Here is a 27460-nt window from a genome sequence, read left to right as displayed (position 1 = left end):
ACTCTGCTCCCAGCCCCAGACTTTGTATCAATTATTGACTGCAGCTGGAGCCCAGCAGAGCCCAAGAGGACTGTAGGAATGTCGGGACTTTGTGTGGAATTTCATCAGTGTGAGCCAGTTGTGCTCTCCATTTGGAACTGAATTGCCGAGCCAGTTGCGCCCTCCATTTGGAAATGAATTGCTGAAGTGTTCAAGTCTCTGCAATCAGCTTGATGGCATCACTTTGTTCAGATGCAATGCAGATGGCTTTTGAACAACACTGCCACCCAATCCAGAAATTTTAGAAGTTTTTAGGCCGTGCCCTTCTGATCCTGGAGAAAAAGAGAAGGGTAATGCAGGACATGTGAAGCCTTGGTAACAGGTCTGGGCATCCAGCAACCATCAGTCTAGCCTGCAATTATCTTTTCATCGAAGGCCTGGCACAGCAGCATCTCCCAGCATAACAATACCCCCACCACAGCTTTGTCCTTCCTGCCACATGCTCTGAAGGATTCACACTCCGGACAGAAGGAAAAGGTGTGGGAGGAACACATACATATTCAAAGCCCTTGGCTTGCTGCAGAAAATGAGGGACTGCTGAGGAGAAGGGTAGTTTCCCAAAATGTCCGTGTGGGGGGAAAAAAATGAAGGAGTTACGAGGAACCCCTATCCTGAGGGAAGAAGTGAGGCACTTTTGAATTCCCAGAGCAACTGCTATGGAGGTAAGGATTTGGGACTAGGATACTCCTAACAGAGCACAGCATGCAAAGGCAGCCCCAGAGAACATGGGGAGGAATGAGCCTGTGGAGCGCCCCATGCCCCATGCACACACACATACACACATCCACCAATGAAAGGGCATTTTGCAGCCCTAAAGGACTATCAAAGCTTCAGAAGGTTGATACACCACTGAAATGTTTCATGTTGATCTGGGTGAGGGGGTGGTAGCCAGGTGTGTAGAGCCAAAGAGAACATAGATCAGATTTTTCCCACTCCTTGTCCCTCTTGGGACTGACAGCAAGCTGTTTCACTTCTCCACCTGAACTTCCCTGCCTGTAAGGAGAGAGGGATAATTCCCATGTTTTGGAAAGGCTAAGAAATCTCTGGATAAATAGCTCTTTCTGTGACTGATTATGTTAAATTGATGTCTTAAAACCCAGCATCAGAATTCAGCATTAATGTAAAGGAAAGCTGTGTTCATTTCTCTGATCATTTACTGTATCTGTTTAGAAGGCCTGATATTAAAGCCCTGTGCAGCTCTATCCATGAGTAACTCATACACAGGGAAAGATCCAAGTCTTGTTTAAAGATCTGATCCCATTAGGTAAAGACCCTGGAATTAGATAGAAATTACTCATGTGACAGACTGCAATTTACTCATATGAAGCTAAAAATAACATTTAACAAAACTTTACTGAAAATGGGTATTTTCAGTTACTTGCTTGCATGTAATGCCTGATCACTAAAGCTAAATGTCACATTCCCCAAAAGCACCTTCCAGGAAGGCACCTTCTCAACACCTCACCAGAGAAATCTGATGGATAATTGCCAAGAAGGAGACAAAAGGTAGTAGTTACAGCAGGGAACGCACACAGCTCACATTCTCAGGGTTAGTTAGGAACCCATGTCCATTTGCTTACAAATCAGGCTGAGTCACAGGCGTTTTACCACAGTTACTTCTAATCCTTCCCAGAGCAAAAAACCAAAACCATCTCAGCAAGCCTTAAGGTGCATTATTCTTAGAAACTTATCAAGATCCTTCTTGTCCTAAGGAAGGACAAATAGGTATGGCTAGAGAGAATAAATACGTTAACAAGGGAGTTCAGCAGTGAGGGCTGGCAGTCCAGTGCCCTTGGAAGATAACACTAGATGGATTATAACCATCTCACCTTACAAACATAGAAATGGTTCTCCCAGCTAAAGGCTTGAATGGAGTCACAAGTTAGCACATTTAATAGGCTGCCTTATCAAAAGCCTTACAAGGAAAAGTGGTACTTCAGAAAAGGACAAGGAAGTGCCAGATTAGATATCAATTGAACATACTTTGGGTTCCCAGCATAATGTGTGGTTTGAACTACACATGGGTCTCAGAGGAAACCATTCCTCTTCTGAGATGTTGCTGGATCTGACAGAGTCAGAGGAAAAGGAGGGAAATATAACTGGAAGATTATAAAAAAAAAATAGTGACCATGGTAATGAGCCTTGGATCAGATCTTTGAACAAGATTTGGATCTTTCCCTGTAAGCCTTGTTATTATGACTAAGTCAGCTCTAAAGGGAAAAAAATAACAGCAGTGAATTTCAACTGATTAAATGCTGAGAGAAACTGGACATGGATCAGGGTAAAGGAAGGAATGGAATAGAAAAAGCAGCAGTGGCATATGTTAAGAAGAACTATTAATGTGCATTCAAAGACAATTAAAATAATAGTACAGATGGGTAAGGAAGTACATGGATAAGAAAAACACACTGCAGAAGAAGAGAATTAGACAGATTACAGACTGATATCTGCAACATAATGCACAAGAAAATGCACAAGGAAAAAGGAGTGAGTTGATATAAAACATGGAAGTCGAACTGTAAGAGATTGAACTATGTGCACTCAAATACTCCAGAAACACTGAATAAGACTTCTGTGGAAACAGAGGTAGAGGTAGACGTCAGCTATAGAAGTAAAAAAAACCTTATTTCTACCTCTATTTTTAATAAGTCTGCTTTTGCATCAAAGAGTGAGAGAAGTAGGTGATAGAAGTAACCATAAATTAAAAAAAAAAACAGAAATAAGATGCTGTTTATAAGCTGTTAATAAGAAAAAAGATGGGGATGCAAGGTAATCACATGTGTGGAACTGCTACTCAGTGAGAACGTTACAGAGAGGCACAGGGAAAATATCAATTAATCTTGCTATATGGGATGGTGCACCAGAAGGCTGCAATTGCTACCAAAAAACCCCAAACCCCAAATAAGGGACCACCTCTTCAGAGCAGAGATTACATCTGTGCAGATAAGATGGACAGAGGAGTTGAAGAGAGAAGCAAGGCTAGGCCTCATGAACATTCACAAGGAACACAGCAATTCAGTGGCAAAGCCAGGAACAGAATCCTCATCTACCAAACAGCAGTCACCAACTAGATCATATTGTCACTAAAAAAGAAACAAAATTACAAAAGGATGCAAAATACAAAGAGTCAGAGGGGATGTCCAATTTCTCTGTTGCAGACTATTGCCCAGATAAAAAGTTCTGAGGCAAACCTGTAAGGCTTAAGTCTTGCCCTAGTTACTCTGCAGAAATTCAGATCCTCGCTGCTTAGCCTCTCTTTGACACAGTAATTTTCCAGTGGTGCTGTAAGCCTGTTGCTTCATCTCATTTTCCTAAGTAAACTGGCTTTTCACAGTGACTGTGCCAATGGAGCTGGCCTTCCCTCGGCATACCTGCCACATCTGCATGGCAGCATGGAGCTGCCCAGGGGTTGCTGCTGGCTCATGGCTTCTCCCGGGCTTGCAGAACTCTCCTGGTCAAGGTCTACCCTCGGCAGGGCAGGCTCTCAGAGCTCCTGCTGAGCCCAGCACTGAGCCACCACGTTTCTTGTGCTGTAAGAGGGGGCCTGAGAGCTGAGCAGTTGTGTGATGCAGTTGTGAGGGGCAGGGCTCCTGTGGAAGCCTTCATTGTTTGGATTGCCTGCAGGAAGGAAGTGGGATAACATACAACTTGGCAAGGCATCTCAAGGCAGCATAAGAAGCTCCAGTCAACAAACCTCGCATATTTTCTTGAGGGAGAAATAATGATACTGAGTAGGGAAAAAACTACAGTCACACCTCTGTGTACTCTGGGAGTCAAAATCCTGTGTGCTTTGTACTTGTTTACACAGCTTTATCAGCAAAGAAGGATACCAGAAAACCGAGAGAAGTATTTGCTATTGTCTGTGAGGTGAGTGACTTGCACGAATAAAATAATTTGGCCTGACCCGTTTGTATAATCACAAGCAGGATGGAAAGATGGGGATTAAATATCACATGGCCTTGGCAATAGAAACATGAAATTTCACATTGAGACTTGTCATCCATATGTGCCATACATCCATATAAAAGAGAAAGTTTTATTGAAATTTGGTTCAGGATTACAGTCCCTAAAAAGTTGTTGAGGAAAATTCTGAGCGGACCCCTGTGTAAGTCTATTGGGTTTTCTTGGCAAGGCTTTCGTACTGGGGGACTACAGGGGTGGCTTCTCTGAGAAGCTTCCGGAAGCTGCCCCAATGTCTGACACAGCCAATGCCAGTGACTCCAAGATGGACCTGCCCACTGCTGGCTAAGGCTGAGCCCATCAGGGTTATTGGTAATGCCTCTGGGATAGCAGACTTAAAATGGAGTGGAAAAAAGCTGCACAGCAGTAGCCAGAAAGTGAGAAAACATGAGAGCAACCACGCTGCAGGCACGCAGTTCAGTGATGGAGGGGCAGGAGGTGCTCCAGGCACTGGAGCTGACATTCCCCTGCAGCCTCGGTGCAGATCTTGGGGAGGCAGCTGTGCCCCTGGAGATTCTGAGAGGAGCAGAAATCTACCTGCAGCCATGGAAGAGCCCAGATTAGAACAGGGGGAATGCAGGATGAGGGAGGCTGTGACCCCATGGGAAGCCCATGCTGGAGCAGGCTCCTGGCAGGACTGGTGAATCTGTGGAGAGAGGAGTGCATGCTGGAGTAGGTTTGCTGACAGGACTTGTGACACTGTGGGGGACCCATGTTGGAGAACTCAGTGCTAAGAACTGCAGCCTGTGGGAAGGACTGATGTTGAAGAAGTTCATGGAGAATTGTCTCCTGTGGGAGGGACCCCACACTGGAGCAGGGGAGCAGTGTGACAAGCCACCTCCTGAGGAGGAAGAAGCAGCAGAGACACATGTGATGAACTGACTGCAGCCCCCATTGCCTGTCCCCCTGCACCACTGTGGGGGAGGAGGTAGAGAATTCAGGAGTGAATTCAAGAAGGGAGGGGTGAGAGAAAGCTATTTTAAGAATTAGTTTTTATTTCTTATTATACTACTCTGATTTGATTGATAATAAATTAATTTTCCCCAAGCTGACTCTGTTTTGCCCAAGACTGTAATTGGTGAGTCCTTTGCCTCCCTGTCATTAACTCAACCCATGAGCTTTTTGTTTTATTTTCTTTCCCCTGTCCAGCTGAGAATGGCAGCAACAAAAGCAGCTTTGGTGGGCACCAGGCATCCAGTCAGGGTCAATCCACCACATTAGGAGACTGAAAAATCCTTGGCTCTCCATCATGCTTTACTAGAGTATCATCACAGAATAATATACATGAAAACAGCATAGAAACTGAAAGAGTTTCCCCTCCAAAAATGCTTCACCACGTGCTCCTGTTTGATGGCTATCATTATCACCGTGTGTCTCCTAGTCTTCCGCGCAGTCTTTCAACCCACATCTATTCTGAATTAACTTCCCACACCAGCTGCTGCTTTTAGCTCACTTCAGGAATACAAAGTTCCATGTCTAAAAAGCATCACAGCAGTCCTAAACATGCTTTCAACTTTCTAGCTACTTTCTTTCAGTCTCTGCTCTACCTTACGTTTACATGCTCTGCTAGAGCTCATAAAAACTCCAGGATCAAAGAAGAAAGGCTCTGAATGTTAGGGGGTAGTAAACTGTAGGTTGGATAATATGTGATTTGTAAGTAATTAAAATACAGATTTTGGTTATAATGAATCTGTAGCTTATATGAGTAAAGTTTTCTTTAAGTTTTGGAATGTGATAAACACATGAATAAGAATGTTGCTATACTGTAAATCAAAGTGAATAGAAACATGGAAGTCACAACCAATTGTTTTAAAGCAGCATCTTATGACAGCATGCAAAACAACTCAAGTGGTCCTTGCTTTTTTATCCCCATGATTACAAATCATAGAACCCATAGGTCTGGGTTGCAAAGGACCTTAAAGGTCATCTAGTTCCAACCCCCTGCCATTGAGACAGGGACACCTTCCACTAGACCAGGTTGCTCCAAGCCTCATCCAACCTGGCCTTTAACACTTCCAGAAATGGAGCATCCACAGCTTCTCTGAGCAACCTGTGGCAGTGTCTCACCATTCACAGGGAAGAATTTCTTCCTTATATCTAATCTAAACTTGCCCTCTGTCAGTTTAAAACTACTCCCCATTGTCCTGTCACTACATGCTTTCATAAAAAATCTCTCCAGCTCTCATATGGCCCCCTTCAGGTACTGGAAGCCTGCTCTAAGGTCCCTCCAGAGCATTCTCCAGGCTGAACAATCCCAACTTTCACAAGCTGTCTTCATAGGAGAGATGCTACAGCACTCTGATCATCTTCTTCATGATCCTCCAATGGACTCACTCCACACACTGGGGACTCCAGAGCTGGATGCAGCACTGCAGGTGGGGTCTCACAACAGCAGAAGAGAGGGACAGAATCCTGTCCCTCCCTCTGCTGCCCACACTGCTTTGGATGCAGCCCAGGATGCAGTTGGCATTCTGGGATATGAGAGCACACTGCCAAAACACACCCAGGAGTGCTGCTTTTCAACCAGCACCCCTAAATCCTTCTGCTCAGTGCTGCTCTTAATCCATCCCCCATGCAGTCTGTATTTGTGCTTGGGATTGCTCTGATGCAGGTGCAGGGCAAGTGCGGGTACATTTGGCCTTTTTGAACTCCATGCAGTTCACATGGGCCCACCTTTCAAGCTTGTCGAGGTTTCTCTGGATAACATCCCTTCCCTCCAGCATGTCAATCACACTACACAACTTGATGTCCCTGGGAAACTTGCTGAGGGTGCACTCTATGCCACATCACTGACAAAGCTGTTAAACAGCACCAGTCACCAATCCCTGAGGAATGCCACTTCTCATTTGTCTCTCCTCAGGCATTAAGCTGTTGACCACAACTCTTTGAGTGTGACCATCCAGCCAATTCCCAACCTATTAAGTGGTCCACCCATCAAATCCATGTCTCTGCATTTTAGAAATGAGGATGTCATATGGGACAATGTCAAATGTCTTGCACAAGTTCAAGTGGATTATGTCTGTTGCTCTTCCTTTATCCACTACTGTTGTAACCCCGCTGTAGAAGGCCACCAAATCTGTCAGGTATGATTTGTCCTTAGTGAAGCCATGTTAGCTGCCACCAGTCACCTAATTTTCCATGTGCCTTAGCATAGTTCCCAGGAGGATCTGCTTTGTGATCTTGCTGGGCACAGAGATAAGATTATCATGCTTGTAGTTTCCTGGGTCTTCCTTTTTTCCCTTTTTAAAAGTCTTCTCTGTGCTCTGGCCGTTTTTTGCTTCAAGTAGTGCAATTAATGCACAGTTTTTCACTATGCTCCCTTTAGCCTAACAAGAGAAGTCTAATTGCTAATTGCTCTTCTGTCTATTTTCCACTTCTCAAAGATTCACATATAAGTCCAGATACTCAAATGCTCTCTGCAATGCCAAGCCCTTGGTGCATATGGAGCAAGAGGGCAGGCTCTGGCTATGACATGAATTTCAATGCACACCAGGTCTGTTTAGCCATTCTCTGTGTACACAGTAATATCGGTGTACAAATTTGGAGATTACTTTTTAAACCTTGTGCAATGTTGTGAAATGCAAGCAAAGACTGTGTTTGTATGCAACAAGTGTTCTCTTGGCCACTTGGAATTTCAGTTACTGCTCCTCATGACCATTTGAAACATCAGGCTAAACCCTCATCTTGACAAATGAGAGGAGGCATGTGCCCAGAGTGGGTGACACAAAATGTGTAGGTGGAGATTTTTTGTCTGGTGGCCCCTGAAACACTGCTGATTTTTCCATGTTCCTCCCCTGATCGCACCTGATCATTTCTGCCTGCACCTTTCTAGAGGGTAAATGATCTTCTATTCTGTTCACGACTATCCAGTTGTAGATCCCTGTGACTTTTAAAATTTCTTCTCCGGAAGCTCTTGCTACTATTATATATTAATTATTGTTTTTGGTTTTGTTTGATATAAAAGTATCAGTTCTCTCAAATCTGATTTCTGTAATTCTTCTATTTTTTTTCTGGGTTCAGGGAGGGTTTTTTTAAAATCTTCTTTCCTTTTCACATTACTGGTCTCTTATGAAAGGCCTAATCTGAAGCATTTCATTTCCATCTCAGTACTTCTTCTTGAAGTGGTCCTTGCTTTTCTATCACCATGACTACAGTTCTTTATGCTCTGGCCATTACCTGCTTTAGCTACTGAAATTCACTGACAGCTTCTCTTTCAGGTTTTTGTACTCCCTTGAGCCTAACCAAAAATTTGTTAATCTACCTTCTCCTCTCCTACACTTGAAGGATCCCATCTCACTTCTTATTCTTGTCATTGTCTCCCCTCCTCCTCACTCTCCAAAGGTTTTCCTTTGCCCCTGTTCCCTCTCTTGCTTCCTGAGTGCCTTCTGATATTATCCTCTCTCAGTACCTCTTGTCTTCTCCCAGCCTCTGTTTCATAGCCTGCCTTTATTTTGGAAGCTGAGTGAGCTGAAGTAATGACAGTTTTACAGGGAGAATTCATGCACAGAACCCTTGACTCCTCCTCACCTATGAGGTCCATGTCAGATTAGGAAAGAAACCACTCAGTGTTTCTGAGTCACATCCAGCCATTCAGCTCAGGAGTTCCCTTCTCCAATTAGACCTGCTGCCCTGGTGATTCTTCATCTCTGCAGGATCCATTTTTCCCTGGAGACAATTGCCTTGTGTTTTTTCTTGATCAAATTCAGCGTTTGACTCTGAATTCTTTAGGAACGACTTTAATGGTTTTTGCACTTGCAAAGCAAGTTCAAAATGTTTTTGTACTTGCAAAGCAGTTCACCTTTATAGTGCCACATAAATGTTTTCCCCATCCTAATTATAGTAGCCAGTGGCTCAGACATGCTGTACTGCACTTGGGGAGGAAGCAGAGAGAATTCTGTGCATTGCACAGAGGAAATTGACAGACTGTGTTTGCTCGCTAATTGAATGAAACATTTCACTGACTTCAGCTTGAGCAATATAAAACTGTCTTGAATAGCCTAAATGTGCCTCTGTTAAAATTTCAGATAAGATCTCCTGCCAGAACTGTGATGCTGCCTTGGTAACAGTGATGGCCAGGGTAAAGTGTTGGCTCCAAAGCATGGGAACAGAAAGCATGACCCTATCTGTTCCCTCATCTTCTGGAATTTAAGGGACAAATATTCTTAGAAAACTCTTCATCTTTTAAAGGATGAAAAATCTTCATCGTTTTTCTGGATTTATTGTTGTAACAGGTTCAGAGACCCTTGGTCCTCCTCCTACTGTATTAGCACAGCACTGACTGGAGAAATGGCTGCTCCTGTCTTGAACTGGGAGAGCTCCCATGGGACCACAGTGTGTTAATCCCATGTAGCACCCAACTGTCTCTTTGACTGTCTTTTTCCCAGAAATATGCAACTCAGTTAAGTATGGATCAGCCTTGGTCCACATAATTTTATAGCCAGTCTCAGCAGAACCAGAGCCAATGGGTGAATATCAAGTACATTTATTCAGGTGGTACTTTAATAATTTACCATAAATCTGAAAAGTGTCAAAATTATCTGTACTGACATCAGGTCTTTGGTCATTGCCTGTCTGTTCAGCTGCCCAGAGAGGCTGCAAAGCCTTCATAAGTGGGGATTTGCAAAATCTGACTGGACATGGTCCTGAGAAATCTGCTCTAGGTGATGCTGCTTGAGTAGAGGTCACATCAAGGAGTCCCTTCCAGCCCCAGGTATTCTGTTACTCAGTGAGCTAAGCTCTTCCAGTTTTGTATCACCTACAATCCATATGTTCCTTTCAGGCAGCAAAGAGAACTCCTGCACAGGATGCAAAGCCCTTTGTATGAAATCAGACAAAGGGTGGGGGAGGAGGACCCCCGTTCATCCTGTAAAGAAAGTTTAGCTGGAGAATTGTTCTTTTCCTAACCTTATTCTCCTTATTCACATATTTTATGAGTAACACTTGGGAACCCAGAGTACAAGAGGCTGAATTTATTCATAGTCTGAGCATTATGAAAGCACCCTCTGAGGCAGTTTCCTCTCATGCTGCCACACCATTGAAGGCAGCCCTGACCTTCGGGGACCACCCTCTTCAGGAATGGAGGGTTATTCAGCCTGCATCCTGTTTAAGAGCCACACACCCCTCCTAAGTACCGGCTCACTGCTGGAGCACGGGCCTCGCCATCTGTTTCAGTGTTCCCACTGTGGAGCAGCACTCCTGAAGTAACCAGTTGTGAGAGTGTGACCCACTCTTCCTGGTGCTAGGTCAGAACTGAGCTCCCTCTGGGTGTACACAGCTATAGCAAGACTGATCCCACAAACCAGGTAGAGGTGTCAGCAACTTAGATGGCATCAGCAGGAAAACACACCCTTGGGATATAGCCTTGCATATCATTTAACCTTAGCTGAATACATGTAGGAAACAGTGATCTGGCTCCGTCAATTCTTATTCAAGATTAGCCCTTTGAAGTCCTTGTATTCTGCAGGCAGGGCCAGCTTGGCATTTTTGCCAAGTCGGTGAAACATTTTGACATAACTGCTTTCCTCTTCACCAAAACAACAACTGGCTCTTGTTCTGCTTATTCTAATCCTGAAAAAAAACTTCATCGCATTTCCGTCTTGCTTTGCATTACTATGAGGGAACACCATTGCTGCCACAGTTTCTCTCGTGCATGAATACACAGACTCATTGCATACAAATCTCCCTTTTCTCAGTGTCCAGCCTCAAGTTTCTGCACTGAGTTTCACACTGGGAATGTGTGAGGCTGGAGAAGGAGAGAGCAGGCTGCAGAGCAGAGAACAGACTGTGCTTGCCATTCTTCATGCTGCAGAGAGTCAAACTAGTATTTCTTACGGGAAATAAGGCAGTGAGTGATCTAGTTTAGACTGACTTCACTATGGCAGATACTTCTCTAGTCTTTAAAACTCCAGTGTGAAGATTCCTCACATTTCTTTTTGGAAGCTTGGTCCAATATTTCTATTTGGAAGCTTGGTCCAGTGTTTCATGATGTGTTGGAGGCTCTGACTTGGGGCTACCCTCTGTCCAGATTTGCTAGATATTTTCTTTTGCTAGATATTTTCTTTTTCTGTCCATAAAATTCGCCTGCACAGATGTTTGAGGATTGTCTGTACTGCAGCTTGGATAGGAAGGCTACACGTGTGGAAAACCTGAACATATCCCCAGGACCTGTGGTGACCTAATGTACAATCTGTGTACAGGAAACCAGACTAGGAAGCACTGATTTTATTCTATGAATGGGATGTGGTTGCATGGTGAATACACAGTACATTCAGTGTTCCAAAAGTGTGGGATTTACTACATATAAGCAACATATCTGATTACAGAATCAGAGAGCAGTACTGGATTCAGTGCCTCAGCACTGCAGAGCATGACAGAAACATACTGAAACATACTGAGGAACACACTGAAACTGGGACCCTAAAGACACACAACAACAATTGTGTGATGCTGAGGTTATTAGACACCAACACTTCTGCAGTATCTTGGGTCCTGCTTTTGAGTTGCAGTTATCCTTTGTGGCCTGGCCCAGCTCTCCTAGGCCTCTACCTTCTCATTCTTTCCCAATTATTTACTTCCACCCATATTAGGTTCAGTAAGTACCAAATATATTTTGGGAGGACACCCTGAACAGAAGCACAGGAGCCCTGTGCTGGCTGCAGGACATGACACAGTCACATTTACCCTGATCATCCAGAGGTGCTGCAGCCCCACGTGCACTGCAGGTGAGGGGTGGCAGAGCACTGGTGTGAAGAGCAGGGGGAAATCAAATGGTACTGGGCAGCAGTACTTCCTTCTTGTATTCCACCACTCCTCACTGTCATGCTTTTATACTGACACAGCTGTTTGCATGACCACAGGATGATCTAGAAAAAGGGGAATTCCACACTAAATAATGTTTTGGGTTTTACTTAGGTTGTTTTTACTTCAGCCAACAAGCAATTGTGCTGGTCTCATTGAAGCTGTCACTTGACTGTCTCTGAGCAGAAGAGTGCAGCAGGCCAAAAGTCCCTTAGATCAGCGGTATATAGAAGATCACAAATGAAGTGGCACAGTAGCAGTGCCTGTCCAGCTTCTTCATTCCCCCTCTGCCATGTCCCCTTACTCTTGTCGTCTCCTCCACTGACACTTGGGTGTATTGTGCAGTGCCACAGGGAGCTGCTTGGTGAACCAGCCCAGGCAACCAACCCAGCTGCAAAAGAATCCATGAGAATAAAACTAAACCAGACCATTTTCAGTGCCACCCCTTCCTCAGTGGGGTCCACTGCACAGGTGGAGAGGAGCAATGAAGGCATGGCTTGGTTCACCCTGTGCTCCTGCCTAAGAAGTCCCTCCATGACCCTCAGCCTTTGCTGTGTGAAACAACAGCCCAAACATAGACACTTTCCTTGCATCTAAACTAACTGTATTCTCATATTTTGTTTCTCAGCACAATCTTCCATTCTGAAGGGATTTTTTATGAAATTTTATGAAAATACGCATTGTTTTGTTAGCAAATAAATTCATGTTTGACACAACATCCACCATGTCTGCCAGATTGGCAGGGGTTTTCTTTCTCTGCTTTGACTCTTTTCCTCCTTGTTTTATTTCTCCCTTCCAATACTCTCTTAATTTAGACTGGACCCTCTTGTAACAGCAAGTCAGCGACTTGCTTTGGGCAAAACAATTTGTACACTAGATTTATTGTCTTCCTGCTTGGATGTCCATCTTGTAATGTCTTCCACATCCAAGCCCATCCAAGTTTCTTTCTCTCTTTTTTCCTCTGTACTTTGAGCTTAGTGTTTTGAAGGAAGTTGATCAAACTGAGCATTCTTGTGAATTTAAGCTTGGTTGCCAAGAATGTAAATGATTCATCCCCCTGTAAGGAAAAGTGCTGGCAACAAAACATTCTCCATTCCCCCTTTTTTACATGCAAAATACTGTTACTGCTCAAAACAGCAGATCTTTTTACTTAGAACAAAGTGTTACCCTATTAATTGCACAACAACTAGAATTCTTAAAATACCTTTAAGCTCTATTCTTAGAAGGAAATATTGCCAGCAGAGGCCTTGAAAGTGATGAGATATAAATTACAAGCACAAGTAAAGCACAACAAAATGGTACCTTGCCTCATATCCTTCGTATTGTTATCTTACCCAAATTCCAGCAGTTTTTCCTTTATGTTTTGTGTCGTGGATATTTTAAGAACCCTTCAGGGAAATACAAGATAATTTCAGGGGAGAAATGTGTTATTTCCTTGCATGAGGACAGTGCAGGAGCTGAATCAGCTATGCAGTGAGAGGAGTTTAACATCCCAGTTTGTTCCCAGTGGTGGTGCTGGTGTGGCTGGACAGGAGCACACCTTAGCTCAAACTCCCCAGGGACCTGCCATAGCCACATTCCCTGTGCAAGGACACCCTGCCTGTGCCATGCCCGTCTCATTCCTCTTCTGCTACAGCACTACAGTGAGTGAAGGTTTTCACATGTTCATCAAATATTGAGCCTGATGCTCTGCACACTCCTCCCCCAGAAGACAGAGGGCTTTGTTTACAATTTGGCAGCAAAAGAAAAGGTGGTTTGGGATGACATATGCATTGGTACAGTCAGGAAAGCAGGATTCATCTTTTCTGGAAGTCTTTTAAAAGCTATAACATTAGCAAAAGACTCCATTGCTATTTGTCACAGTTTTGGCTTTGCTCCTGGCTGGGCCAGGCAATGGTGTGCACAAAGTATAATTCCCACGTTTCAGCAATGCCCCTGCAGACTTGCTTCAACAGTGACACACAGATAGGGCCAATAACAGTTGCACCTGATGTTTTTCAATCTTGCCAAGGACCAGCTGCTTTCAACTACCTTTCCCCACCTATTATCTCTGCCAGCTAGCCAGTGATGAAGCCACTCACAGTCCTGGTGGCTGGAATAATGGGATTGCTGTCCCAGCAAGAAGCCAAGACTCATTCAGGCAGCCTGAAGAAACTGTAAGCTCCCCTGCAGTTCAGTTGTCAGAATGTGTACAGAGCTAATGGAGGTGTATAGCTCACAGCCCACAAGAGAGCAGGAGGAGGATGAACTTTGGAGCTCCCAGGAGTAGGTGCACAGCCCATTCTTAGTTGCCTTCCATCACTAACACCACCAAAAATTACCAGCTTAAGACAAGAGGCTCAAAGAATGTGGGATAAAAAAGCATTCACCAACATCCAGGCATCCCTGAATGCAAATGCAGTAGGAACTTCTCCATGACTGACCAAAAATGTTATCTGCCATCTAAACATAAAAACTTGTAATGCCTTAGCTAGCCAAGTCATTTGCATCAAAGAACAGCTACAGCTATGTCAGCACAAATACAGAAATCGTCCCACTTTATTTGCAGCCCGAGATGGACAGATGCTCATGAATCTCTCATTCTGACTGGTCTTCATGGATTCTAATCAGAAACCAATTAATAACTTTGACAGTGTATTACTTTATCTTTGGCCATGGCTAAAATTCTTTCTGAATCTCATTCATGCTGTTTGAAGCATGTTTGAGCAGCAGCTCCATATTTTTTTGGGTGAAGCCAGACCCAAGTCTGAGAGACTCAGCCAGACTGCTGAACTTCATTTTAAGGATCTAGCCCATACAGCAGAATCTGCGTGCAATAATTTAGCAATAACTGTGCCCTGTGTTCTTAATATTTCTCTGAAATTTTCAAACCTGCATGCTTAGCAATTGCTCACCTCTAACAGGCAGGGGAATCTATCCATGTCTCTGGGAACAGAATTAGTGTACTTTTCGTATTCAAGATTTTTAATTCCTTTCATATAATGGGGCTTTCTTTTTCCAAAATTTGTGTTTTTTGAATTTGAAAATTCTGAGGTCTCTTTTTAAAGGTAATTCTGAGTTATTATCATTCTTTAAGAACTCTGAACACCTGCATTAAATTGGTGTATCAGCTGGTAATTATTATGCCTTTACATTCCTTAAGCCCAAATAAAATAAAATCTTATTTTATGCTTCACATTGAAGAAATCTAATCTAAAGGCGTGTAAAAGTGCCATTTCTCCTGCTCTTCTATGCCCTGAAGTTTTATAGAAATTATCCTGAATTATTCTTAGATTTGTAACAGGCATAACAAAACATAAAGCTAACTGTAGAGAAGTGTTGACCCAAGATTTTTTGCCTATCCACTTCTTTTGAAATAGTTTATTTCCTCCCCCTTTCTTAATTTGCAAGAATTTTCCCTTTAGCAAGTCTGTGAGAAACTTATTTTTTTGAGGGCTGTGCCTTCTCACACAACTTGTGAACACAAACAAAGAGTGCTGCTCACAGCAATCTGAAATGTCACAGTCTGTCATGCTGTCACATAACTTGTCACATTGTACAGCTCATAATTTGAAAGCATCAGGTTATGGACAGATGTCATCTTCTGACTCCAAGTGAACCATGGCAAGAAGGATGCCTTTTATCACCATCCCCTCTGGCCCACTGATGTGCCAGCACAGCTGCTTGTGTGAACCCTTCCTCACCCAATCCAGGCGAGAGCAGCAGGATTTTTGTACACTCTTTACAAAAATCTCTTAGCCTTTGCTAAGCTGTTTCATTGCAACAGCGCTATGGAGAGCTCATCATGACCAGCTCTGCCAAGAGAGCTGATAGGGAAGGAACAGCAAGAAATGTAAAAGCAGTGATTTCTTCTGCCAGAACCCTGGGCACTGTGTGCACTTCTTCCCGTGCCCTTACGATCACTCATCTACAACTCCAGCTTCATTGCTCTGCAACAAAACTTCCTACATTTGCAATTTCCCCAGTACCTCCTGCCATGTGAAAAATGGCAAATAATACAGCTGATAACCATTGTTATGAGAGGTTATTCTTTCTTGGTCTAAGGAATAGGCATGCACAAATTTTCTAGGAACTTTTGAAGCAATTCTGCCTTGCATTGTGCCTACAGCACATTCTGTTTTACTGGTGCTATTCTGCCACTACCATTATGATTATTTCAGTGTTTCCACTAAGCACCATGTCTCTGAGGAGCTTATGGTTACCAGGCAATCAGAATTCATTCTGGACTCAATCATCACATATTGTAAACTCACAGTGATGGACAGTTCCTTTCTTTTAAAAATATTGTTAGAGCTAATTGATATTGCATAGCATTCAGTAAAGAATTTGGTTTTATATTGAATTGTTCAAAATGTTGTGGATAATTTATTGCAGCCAGAACATTTTCGTCATAAGTGGCCATTCAGAAAAAACAAAATAAAACAAAAAGAGAAAGATAATTGTGTTTTCTGACCTTCTCGTTGAGCCACAAAAGATATTTCTGCAGGGCAGCTGAGCTGTCTCAGGTTGCTGAGGCTTTGCTTTGTGCTTGACAAGACTGGCCACCTGGAACTACTTATTTTGGAGAAAGGTTTTGCTTGACTCTTTATGACAATGTTTCTGGAGGCAGGACACACGTAATGGCTTGCACAACATCATCCTTTCTTAGCAAGGATACCCACTGCTCTCATAAACCTTCCGTGGGGCTCTGTGAGCTGCAGGAGGAAGCCAGAATAAACATGCCTCCTACTGGGGCTGCGCAGAGAGGATTTACTTGTCAACAGTTCCCTCATTGTTGCAGAATCAGTGCAAAATGCCACAGACACAGGAGATTTTTTCTGTTAGGCTCCATCATACTGGGGTAGAAAACAGGGAGGGAAATACCTGTTCTCAGCGTGCAGGACACATTTTTATCCATTTACTGTTTTCAGTAGAACAGCGTGTGCCACACACTGGAAACTTCTAAGCGTCTATGGCAAGATGAAGAGAAGCATAGCCAGGGAGCTGCATATAAATTATGTGTATGTTTGTACACTCAGTTGGAGTTTTGTTCTTCAGGAAAAAAAAGCTTAAGTACTTTAATATGACTCTTCCATGGGAAGGGAAAATAACAAATATTTGGGGGAAGATACAGAAATAACCATCAACCTAATCTGTTAACACTTACTCATGGAAATGTTCCCACCAAACCATGAATGGGAATGTGTCTATTTGATGGAGACATTCACCCCCTTCTCAGACTTTTGTGTTGTGTTCAAGGATAGGATCACATTAATCCAGGAAGCAGGCAGGGAAGGGATTTGTCTGCACAGGAAATGTGGAAGACAATACTAAGAACATCTCTTCCAGCTGCTGATGTTGTGAGGGAGCACACTGGCTTTGCCATGCAGGGCACTTAGAAGACAGTGCTGTTACCTCAGAGCAGCCAGAGCAGGGGCAGAGGGTCAGGCAGCCTCTGTGTCCCCAGGGCAAGTCGATTCACTCAGTGGGCAGCAGCAGCATCTGCTACTGGGGAAAGCACCAGCAATGAAAGTGACCTTCACACTGGCTTGGTTTCTCACCACTGCTTCCAGTAGTGGAGCTGACCCAGTGAAGGCAAACCAGGGAGCACAGGCAGGGACCCACTCTGCTGACCTAACTATCTGCACTGAATTACAGGCTGACCAACTTCCAGTGTTGGTTGTCCTCTCTATAAAACACATCTCATACACAATTTTAAAAATTTCCACTGATTGAAATGACAACCCATTTGTTCCTCCCTCACAGTGTATGAACGTTTCTGTACTGAGGTAATTTCAGACAAACAGTAGGGGGGAAATCAGGAATCTGCGGTAGAGTATTACCCAAGTTATAAAAGCAGTTTATTACTCTATTGTGTGTCTAAAATTTCTGGAATATTGTAGCAGATGTATTTTATAGAGAAATGACAACACATTTTAATGAAATCCAGGTTTAGATTCTGGCAACATTTCTTCCTTCATTTTATATTTTGTAACCAAGTCTACAACTCCACCAGGAAAAATCAATAGAATATTTAGCACACCTCACCATTTCAACGGGTATTTGTATAGAGAAGAAAATATCTCTATGTGACAGACCAGGAGCTACTTTTTCTTTACTTGAAACTGAAGTCTCTTTTCCTCTGCTGACAACTACAAGCTCCAGTTTGTTCAGATCTGCTCCAGGTGAAATTCAAGCAGTCATTACAATTTTTTGCTGGATCTCTTTTGCATAAGCTGTACTCTCTAGCTGATTTAGATTGTGAGCAGTTTTGCACTGGATCAGCCTGAAGTACTGTGGCTCTCCAGCTCCCTCCTCACACTGCTCAGGGGATGCATGCAGGGTCACATCCCGCATCCTTCATCACTGCCCATTGTGGGGAGCAGCACCCTAAGGAAAACAAGATAGATCATCACTGTTCCCAGCTCCTGTGCTCAGGCCCCTGGCAGAGCTCAGGAGCTGTGTGGACATCTTTCTAAATCCCTCACATGCCCAGGTGTCCAATATTAGCCTCAGCTGACTGCAGATAAATTGCGGAGTTTTTTGGGTTTTTTTTAATACTACTGTTCAATCCAGTGTATTTGCTTTATGAGAATATTTTTAACAGGAGTAAGCATATCTCACAAATTTTATTTCTTTCTCATGTGGATGCTGCAGGTTCCTGACTAACTGCTGTTGGTATCTAAAATGAAGAAATATGAGTGATAATGCTTATCTGCCTAATACATTATTCCTTGAATATTTTTTTCTGAAACTGAATAAAAACCATCCGGAGAATACTCTTTTAGGAAACACCTGATGTGGAATAGCAGAATGGCAGAATTATAACATTTGGCAACACCACAAACCACTTCCAGCTTTAATCAAGGTCTCACACTGGCAGGTATGAGGCAGCTTGTTTCCAAGGCACGGCGGTGGCTCTGCCTCGCGTACGCCGCCTGTGTGCCTGGAGCGAGCACAAACCTGCACAGCCTGACTGCTGCTGCTGTCACATTAGCAGTGAAACCATTCTGCAATACTGTAGAACAGTAAATCACCTCCAAAGCATTTTTATTAACTTTTGATCCTTCTGATGACTTTGCAGGAAAAAAAAAGAAGAGAAAAACATATATGTACTTTATATACAAATACAGATTCCTCCCAGGTAGCTAAGTCTTGGTGCTCCTGAATCAGGGTGCTGCCTCAGGGGTCTCTGTAGGCTTTACACATCCAGTGCCAGAGTCCTTTTCTACATCACAGCCCCACCAGTCTGTCCTGCACTGACTCATTCACTTGCTGCCTCACAGGCAGGTTGAAGAGGACCACAGAAGCCCAAGAGTTACAGTGCATTTTGTGAGCCCAAACCATCTAAATTCAACACAGGGAACATAAACTGAAGTTTATATGAAAACATTGTAATTGTCTAGCAGCACTAGTGCTGCTAGAAGCACTAGGCTTCTTGAAATTCACACTAACTTTGGTACAAAACACAGGAAATTAAAACATTGTAGTCAAATCTACTGCACACGGAGCATTCTGAACATAAAAACACACCCATGATATCACCATGAGACAAAATGTAGGAAATACCATTGATTGCATTTGCAAAGAAGTTGTGCTTGTGCTCTTCCTCCACCAGTTAAAGGTGGTTTGCAGTAGAAGCTCCATCAAATTTGAGACTTTGCTCTCTCAATTGATTGTAAAAATGTTTGAAAGTTGATTGTGCTGTTGCCAGAATAGGGTAGTTGAACTTTCCACAATCAAGATGAAGACCAAGTCCTCTATCAAACAGGCTTTATGGGATACACATGCAACCAAGAAAAATTAAGGAGCTGTATGTAGTCCGGGTTAGAAAGAACTCAGAACACAGCCAGTAAGCCAGAAGTCCTGGGAGCCTTGGGAACCTGGAAGCAGTATGCTGCTGAGGCTAACTCAGCTTCCTTGAACTCAGATTTTATACACCCATGGCTCTGAAATGTGTGGAGTTCTTTATTCTGGTCATGCTATAATTTTTCTAGTGTCTGGGAGGTTTGCCTCCATGGCTGATATCCCAGGCTCAGCTACACCATTACTTCCTGTACTTTCCCAAGGACATTTGTTATTTGCTACAATCCTTCCATTCTGCCTAGAAAGTTTTAAGCTACCCCATACCAACTGCTCCTTTTGTTTTTCCCTTTCAGTCACAAGTTCCAGTAAATGTTTTGTAGGCCAATGGGCTCCTTGACGCACAGTGCTCCTCTCTAAAAGGCTGTAGCAGCTTTGCCCAGTCCCATGTGCTAATGGCACCAAGTCCCTGTCTCATTCATGCCTGTCTCAGATGCCCCAACAAACAACTCACAGTTTGCTATTTAAATAACCACTTCCTTAAGAACATGTGTTAACAATACATGAAGGGGCGATTCACGCTTCCAAACCACTTGTCTCCTGCTCTACAGGCATTCACAGCTGGAAAAGTTCTAGTCATATTTTGGGTCTTTTCACAACAAAGGCTGGAGACTTGCTCCTGTGCACAGTCTTACCCTGCCTCACTACCTCGGCGAGGATCTTTCATTTTCCTTACATTGTACCTTATATATATATATATATATATATATATATACACACATGTTTGCATGTACAGACATTTTTTGGCATAGCACACAGTGTCCCTGAACAAGCAGAGGAGACCTCTTGCCCCCCAAAACCTAAGGATAAATGAAGGGAGGGTGAAGCAATCAACCATCCCACTACCACTGAAGGGACATGCCCTGCTCCAGTCCCATTCTCTCCCTCTGCCTCCAAGCTGCTCCTGGACATGCACTTCCACTCGCCTTGCACCAGGTCTAGCAATCGTGGAATCAGTTTAGAAGGCGTCAAGTGAAATTAACTGACAGAGAACCAGCCCACACTAGACAGTTTTCTCTTAAATTGGGGAACTTAGCTTGGATTTGGAAGCATCTAGTGAGAGTCATGCCTGGCAGAAGGGAGGGAAAAACCTGTCATGTGACTAAGGACAAGCAGTGGGAGTGAAATCCCTCTCCTCTGGCAAAAGCAAGCAAAGGACCAACTCCAGTACCTCTGAGACCTCAGCCTAAACCTGTGGGAACCCCGTTTATGGTGTTATGCCTTGTTTAACCACACAGCCCCATCCCGAGTAAAACCCACACCCTGCAGCCACATCCACTGCATTTGCATTTCCAAATAACTTTCAACCTTTGCTTCCAAACACGTGACAAAAGAATCTTAGATTTTAGACTTAAAATAAAATGTGTTCATGCATAATAAATTAATGCTTTAATTTACTTAAAACTTAGGCCCACTAGTGTCATTTTTCACACAACTAATGTACTCCAAAAGTTCTAGCAGAAGGAACTACTCAGATTTGTGCTTTATTTGTTACAGCTGTTCCCTTACAATACTTGACATAAATTCCTTTGTTTGAGAAATGGTAGTTCACAAACTGAGCCCAAAGTGCATATTATCATGGCAGAGATAATTAATTTTAGCAGAGTAATAGACTGAATTGTTGCCTGGGAAATCAAATTCCACAAATGGTAGTAAGGCTGACTCATTGCCTATGGTAACAAAATGATGATATGCTGTAACTTAATGTAGATTAAAAACTGTACAGCACTATCCAGACTACTACAAAAGGAAGTTAATAAAAATGGAGGGTGAACTGTAGAACATTCCTGGCTCTCTTATGTTGTATTTGGTGAGCCATAAATCAACATTTTAAACCAAGTACTGTTGATTATATTAGAGTGAAATGCAAGAGCTTTTTTTTTTTTTTTTTTTGTAGTATGGACTCATAACCCTTTTTCTTCTTTATGATATACACATAAACATAATATGTGAATACACTTTTATAATATTTATCTCCCTGTTCACAGAGATGCTTGCAGAGACAGGAATACCTGGCGGGTGGGAGCAAGGACTGACAGCCAGACTTCTCAGCCATGCCCCACCACAGAACCAGAGGCAAAGGGCACACACTGACATAAGAAGTGATTTTCTCTTTTTTTTTAACTGCAAAGGCAACTGCGCACTGGAGCAGGTTGCCCAGAGATCTCCATCCTTGGGCATACTCAGAACCCACGCAGCCCCTGCTGATCCTGCTTTGAGCCGGGCTTTGGAGTGGGCAGCCTTCTCCAGAGCTCCCTTCCAGCCTCAGCAAATGTTTGAGTCCCTGATATATGATTATTTTGCACCTGCAAGCACGCTTCTGCTTAATTTTACAGAGAAACTTTGTTTTACTCTCAACATGAGAAATAAATTCAGAAGAAACAATCCAACTGTAAATTCTGTGAAAACAACTGAGCCCCTCTGCACCTACCGCTATGAGTAACAAGCAACTCTCGACATTTTAAAAAAGCTATCACAAAACCACTATTTTGTATTCTTTTATAGATATTATATATTCCTGCTTGTTTTGTAAGACACAAACCACAGACTCAATTTTAACCTAATGAAAGACTCCACTTGTGGGAAAAAAATATAAAGTAAACGGGAAGCGTATGCATTTGACCTTTCCCTGAATGTAATATTAAGGGAAGCTAGATTCTAAATAGATTTCCCGCTAGTTTATTTCACCCTGCTGCTACTTCCAGCGGCGGACTGCGCAGTTTATCCCTCCGGCCGACCCGCGGCTCCCTGAGGGCAGGGCGGCGCCTGGCGCCTCACACCTGGGGGAGGAGCCCCGCCGGGGCCGCCCCCGCCCCTGCTCTCGCGAGATGGGCGGTGCGCGGGGCGACATCCGGGAGCGGCGCGGCAAGATGGCGGTGGAGTCGCGGGTGACGCAGGAGGAGATCAAGAAGGAGCCGGAGAAGCCGATCGACCGCGAGAAGGTGTCCGGAGTGCGGGGTGCTGGTGCCGCGCCGCTTCACCGGCCGCACCAGGGCAGACAGCGGGGGTGGGGGGAGTGGCGAGCGCCTAGTGTCGGCGTGAGGCCTCCGCGGAGGTGGGGGGGAGGGCGTGGCAAACGGCCCCTCATCCTGATCCCGTCCCCTCATCCTGATCCCGTCCCCTCATCCTGATCCCGTCCCCTCATCCTGATCCCCTCCCCTGCGGCTCCTCCCTCCCATCCCCACGCTCATTCTCACCCCCGCCTCGCCCCGCAGACGTGCCCGCTGCTGCTGCGCGTCTTCACCACCAACAATGGGCGGCACCACCGCATGGACGAGTTCTCCCGCGGCAACGTGCCCTCCAGCGAGCTGCAGATCTACACCTGGTGAGTGACAGCGCCTCTACGGCTGGCCCAGCTGCGGGGCCTCGCCTGGGCCCCCGGGGCCAGAGGGAGTTATGCCGGCTCCGGTCGGAAAACTCCGGGGAGTTTCGCCGCCGCCGGTGTGGAGCGGTTCTGGCTGTGCCCTGGCAGCTGAGAGGGGGCATCTCCCGAAGCACAGCTTTGTGCAGCGGTGAGCGCTCAGCCGCCGAGACTAAGTACGGCTCAAGTGCCCAATTACTGCTGCATGTAATCGGTGGCTTGTGCTGTGGCGATGGTTATCGCAACACATCTACTCAATGCAGAGGTTCTCCTTTAATGCGTATGTATTGTTCCAACAGCCCCGTTTTTCCGGTAGAAGCAGCTGTCCCAGAAGGCTTGAAATGTTGTGTGAATGGTTTGTTGGTTTAACTCAGACCCTTTTGAGAGTGGAGTAATGAGTTTTCTTTTTGCATGGTAAGGTAGCAGTGCTTTAACAGAGAGCTGCTTTTTATCACTGTCAGATTTATTTTGGAGAACTGCCTTAGTCTCCACTGCAAACATGTTAGGTTTTGTTTGTAATATTTTGAAGAACACCTTTGAAAAGGAATTATGCTGCTTTTTAAACCCTTCATGATGTTTGCCAGAGTTTTAACTCATACGTTGTGTAGTTGAATAAATCCATTTTTGTGGCTACCAAAGCATACAGTTCTAATTTACTTCTAAGTTGGATTTATGGACTCTGTCCAGGCTGTTGGTGGTGTCTGAGTTGTTTCCCATCTGCAGAAGTCAGAATGGGCATTGTCTGTCAACACACTGCTCTTTGATTGCCTGAAGCTCGGAGCGAGTGCACAGTCTGTATAATTGGAGACACTTCTCTTGCAGTGACTGAGAACTTTTGTTCTTGAAATTCTAGACATGAGCTTTAGCCCTGCTCTGGTTGAAGGCTGGGTAAAGGAGTGCTGCCTGCTAGGGCAGAAACGGAAAGCTATTTTATTTTTCTGCTTTTCTTACATTTCCTCTAATAGTTAGTAATGTTACTTTAATACAGATGTCAGCTTAGGTGAGGAAACTCTTACACTGTGGCTTGTATGAATGTATTAAAAAAAAAAGGCTCCTGCTGTTTAAATAGTAACTCTTCAGAGAGATCTGGAGATCAGATGTTGAAATGTATACAGAGATGAAGAGATTCATCTGAATATCACAGAGAATCAGACACATTTGCACTAGAGCATGTTGCCTCCAGTGTGTAGTAAGTGGTGAATTCTCCCAGGTGTTACAGTCAATAACTGTGGACATAGGATATGCCAAGGCAAAGAAACATGGTTAGGTTGTAGCAATATGTCGATTCTATGTTAAATATTTTGGGAAGCTTTATTTTCTGTTCCTTTGAGAGTATGAAGCACTTTAGTTTCTTTGTTTAATCTAGGATGGATGCAACTCTGAAAGAGCTGACCAGCTTGGTGAAAGAAGTTTACCCAGAAGCACGGAAGAAGGGCACACATTTCAACTTTGCAATTGTTTTTACAGATCTCAAGAGGCCTGGCTATAGGTAAATGGCATTTCTTCTCTGAGTTAATAGAATACTTTGGGCACCAGAACAGTAAATTATCCTTCATTAACACTGATTTAAAGTTCAGAACCTGCATACCAAACTTCTGAAGTTCTCTATGATGACTGCTACAACCTCTTAGTTGTGCTTGGTGACCATCCCTGTTAACGTGTTCCCAAGACTATGAGCCTGTGTGCTTGAAGGCTTTGGTTTGTATTGGCAGCTGGAACATGGCCCTCCAACTTGAGATAATGCTTTGTTCCTGGTAGGTCCTGGTAGGCACCTGAGTTACAGCAGTGATCTTGTAGCAGGTGTTTCTCTTCCAGAATGGCATGAGCTAATCTTTGTCAGCAGCCAGTAGATGTACCCTGCTTTGGAATCTGGTGGGGTCTTGTGCTTTGTCTGTATGGCAGGGGGTAAGGGGTTCTCACTAGTATTTAACATAAGAGGGTAGAAGGCTCCTCTGTGCTGTCAGACAGAGCATTTGGTGCACCCAGGATTGCAGAGAAAAACCCCAGTGTTCTGAGTACACAGCCACGTTTGTGCAGTGCAGGGAATGGCATGGGAAGGGAGTTAGGAGCCAGTGCAGTTCCTGTTTTGGACATCTGGAGAGATTGGCCACTGATAACTAACTTGCCTTTCCTCTGCTACTCACAGGGTGAAGGAGATCGGCAGCACCATGTCGGGCAGGAAGGGCACAGATGATTCCATGACATTGCAGTCTCAGAAATTCCAGATAGGAGACTACTTGGATATAGCAATTACTCCTCCAAATCGTGCACCACCCCCATCAAGCCGCATGAGACCTTACTAAAGTCTTGCTTCTCTTTGTATGATTATGTATTCTGTTTACTCCTACTTGCTGTTCTAAAGCAGGCTTATTTTTTTGCTTTTGTTGCTAAGCACCTGAAGACATAGCTGAGCTTTGTAGAAGAAATTTAACTTTTAAACATTAACTTTTAGTTTGTTTAGAAGAAACCCCTTCAGCAGTGCCATCATCCTATCCCTGATTGTTATAGTTTGAGTAGTAAATTAGTGTGTCTAGTGTTCTAAAGACTTCCATGAAATATGACCAGGAGGATTACAGGTGTTCTGAAGTTCTGTCTTGTTTGGAATAAAAATTGATGTTAATCCTTTGACTACTTAGTGGTGTATCAATGCTCAAGGCTGCTCTGTGTTAGAAGTTACTAATGGTGCTGGGAAGTGTTGAGCAGTCTAGAATCTGAAAATAGAGGAAGGGGTGGCTCAGGTCTTAGTTGTCCATGAGGCAGCTGGAAGATTGCTGTGTGGTGTTGCCTGGTGCCTTAAAGAGCAGGATGAAGAAGGGGTGACCTGTGTCTCAGCAAAGTGGTGCTTGGTGCTTGCCAGCTTGACTCCCTCTGTCACTGCAGGGGGAGAGGCTGAGATGTGCAGGTGCCTCTGGTCTTCCAGCAGGGTCCAGCTGTCCTTGCCTGACTGGGACCATCCAGCTGGTCTGGGCAGGACCAGGTGCTTGGTTTCCACACCTTGAGCCCCTGTGTGCTAAGAGCAAGGCAAGGGCAGGAGTAGAAGCAGTAACTCATTAGAATCTCCACCTTCCTTGCCTAAGGCCTGAGCAGAGGCTAGGACTGCAGTAAATGTTCCTGTCTGCTGAGGACAAGGTGTGCTTTGTGTCATGAACTGGGATCTATATAGCTTTGTTTTTTTTTCCCTCTCAGGAGTCCCTTGGCTCAGTATAGCCTGAGGGAGTTCTGCCCTTGGCTTAACCCTCTTCTGTCCCCCTTCTCTGCATTCTATGTTAGGGAGCTGCAATTTCAGCCTTCATGAATGTCTCTCATTCGCAGAGTCACCTACATCTGAGTCACTTCTCCCCTAAGACTGTAAAGTGCTCCCCACCTTTTTTTAAAGAGAGCTCAAGAAAAGACACTTATAAATGCTGCTTATTAAGGACTGAGCCTGGAAGTGGCAGTGGAACTGATTTATTATTGCCAGAGTTGGCATGGGCAGGATGTTTTTTTGTGGTGCAGTCACCTCTGGTGTGAGGCAGTGGTGCTCCAAATACTGATGTGAGAAACCCTCGTGTTAGAACAGCTCAGGGACTTGTGTTACCAGGGACAAGCTTGCTCATGTTTGGGACACTTAACAGACCTGGACATAGAAAAACAAAGGCCACTGCTAAGTGGCTCAGGGGCTACCCAGGGCATCATTTGTCCTGCAAAATGCATGCGGTGAGTAACCAGCATATAATTACAGAATTGCAAAGCTCCCACCAAAGGGAAGGACAGACCTGCCATTAGAGGTACACAGGAATATGGGCATTTCCTCAGTTTTGTGTCCTGGTTTTTGCTTAATTGCATTTAAGGATAATTCTTAAATGTAGTCACTATAAAAGGCAACAGCAGCAACAGAGCCTGTGTCTGTGACTCAGCTGCTCTGGGAAGCGACTTGACTTTGCTGCTGGAATGGGAGACATGGCCAGGGAATGCTGGTTCCTGCCCAGCTGGCAGAGAAAAAGAACATCTACTGGCTTTCTATGTGGTGGCCCATGAAGCAAAATCGCCAGGAAATGAAAGTGCAGAACTGCCTTCAGTAGCAAATACTCCATGAAAATTGTTTGGCTGAGGAGTTTACCTTTCCTTGACTGCCATGAATGTATAAATGTCAGCTGATCTCTTCCCCAGCTGTTTCAGGATAAACATCTCTTGGATCTCTTGCTCACAAAACACAGGAAGGTAATGTGGACATGCAGAGCTTATTATTATGGGAAAAGACACTTGAGAGAAGAATGTTGTTCAGGTTAGGGGTTTCCTATATCAATATATATCAGCTGGCAATCCAAGCTGATGGCAGCAGCTGTAGAAGCAGACAGCACCAGCGTACAACCATCCAGATGTGGCAAGAGATGAAAGGGAAGTGAAAGCTGTCACCAGCTGAGCTCCTTGTGCACAGCAGGGGATTCAGTCCCAGTAACTGGTTGAGTTTGTCTCTGAATG

General features: G+C 44.2%; 1 protein-coding gene and 2 long non-coding RNA genes across 3 annotated transcripts; all 3 read left to right on the top strand.

Annotated features, from left to right (window-relative positions):
• The first annotated feature begins 558 nt into the window (after positions 1 to 558).
• LOC139593301 (uncharacterized) lies at positions 559 to 22355 on the top strand. The gene is made up of 3 exons (XR_011680243.1): positions 559 to 701; positions 3848 to 3906; positions 21627 to 22355. It is a non-coding gene; the product is annotated as an uncharacterized lncRNA (long non-coding RNA).
• A 65-nt stretch (positions 22356 to 22420) lies between these two features.
• SAP18 (Sin3A associated protein 18) lies at positions 22421 to 25627 on the top strand. Its single transcript, XM_071434081.1, has 4 exons — positions 22421 to 22580; positions 22854 to 22963; positions 24366 to 24488; positions 25146 to 25627. The coding sequence occupies exons 1-4, from the start codon at positions 22467 to 22469 to the stop codon at positions 25300 to 25302; spliced, it is 504 nt and encodes a 167-aa protein (XP_071290182.1). The 5' UTR covers positions 22421 to 22466; the 3' UTR covers positions 25303 to 25627.
• On the top strand, positions 22970 to 23640 carry LOC139593300 (uncharacterized). The gene is made up of 2 exons (XR_011680242.1): positions 22970 to 23175; positions 23299 to 23640. It is a non-coding gene; the product is annotated as an uncharacterized lncRNA (long non-coding RNA).
• Positions 25628 to 27460: the final 1833 nt, after the last annotated feature.

This window comes from Agelaius tricolor, unplaced genomic scaffold (genome assembly GCF_023055355.1).
Source record: "Agelaius tricolor isolate 1412-34295 unplaced genomic scaffold, bAgeTri1.0.p SCAF_9, whole genome shotgun sequence".
NCBI lineage: Eukaryota > Metazoa > Chordata > Aves > Passeriformes > Icteridae > Agelaius > Agelaius tricolor.
Note: the sequence above shows the minus strand (reverse complement) of the source record. Positions and strands in the feature narration are given on the sequence as shown.

Excerpts from the sequence above, each read along its gene's own strand:
- SAP18 (XM_071434081.1), top strand. The coding sequence starts at position 22,467 with ATGGGCGGTGCGCGGGGCGACATCCGGGAGCGGCGCGGCAAGATGGCG. Across the intron at positions 22,581-22,853 it reads AGCCGATCGACCGCGAGAAG|ACGTGCCCGCTGCTGCTGCG; the intron begins GTGTCCGGAGTG and ends CTCGCCCCGCAG. Across the intron at positions 22,964-24,365 it reads GAGCTGCAGATCTACACCTG|GATGGATGCAACTCTGAAAG; the intron begins GTGAGTGACAGC and ends TGTTTAATCTAG.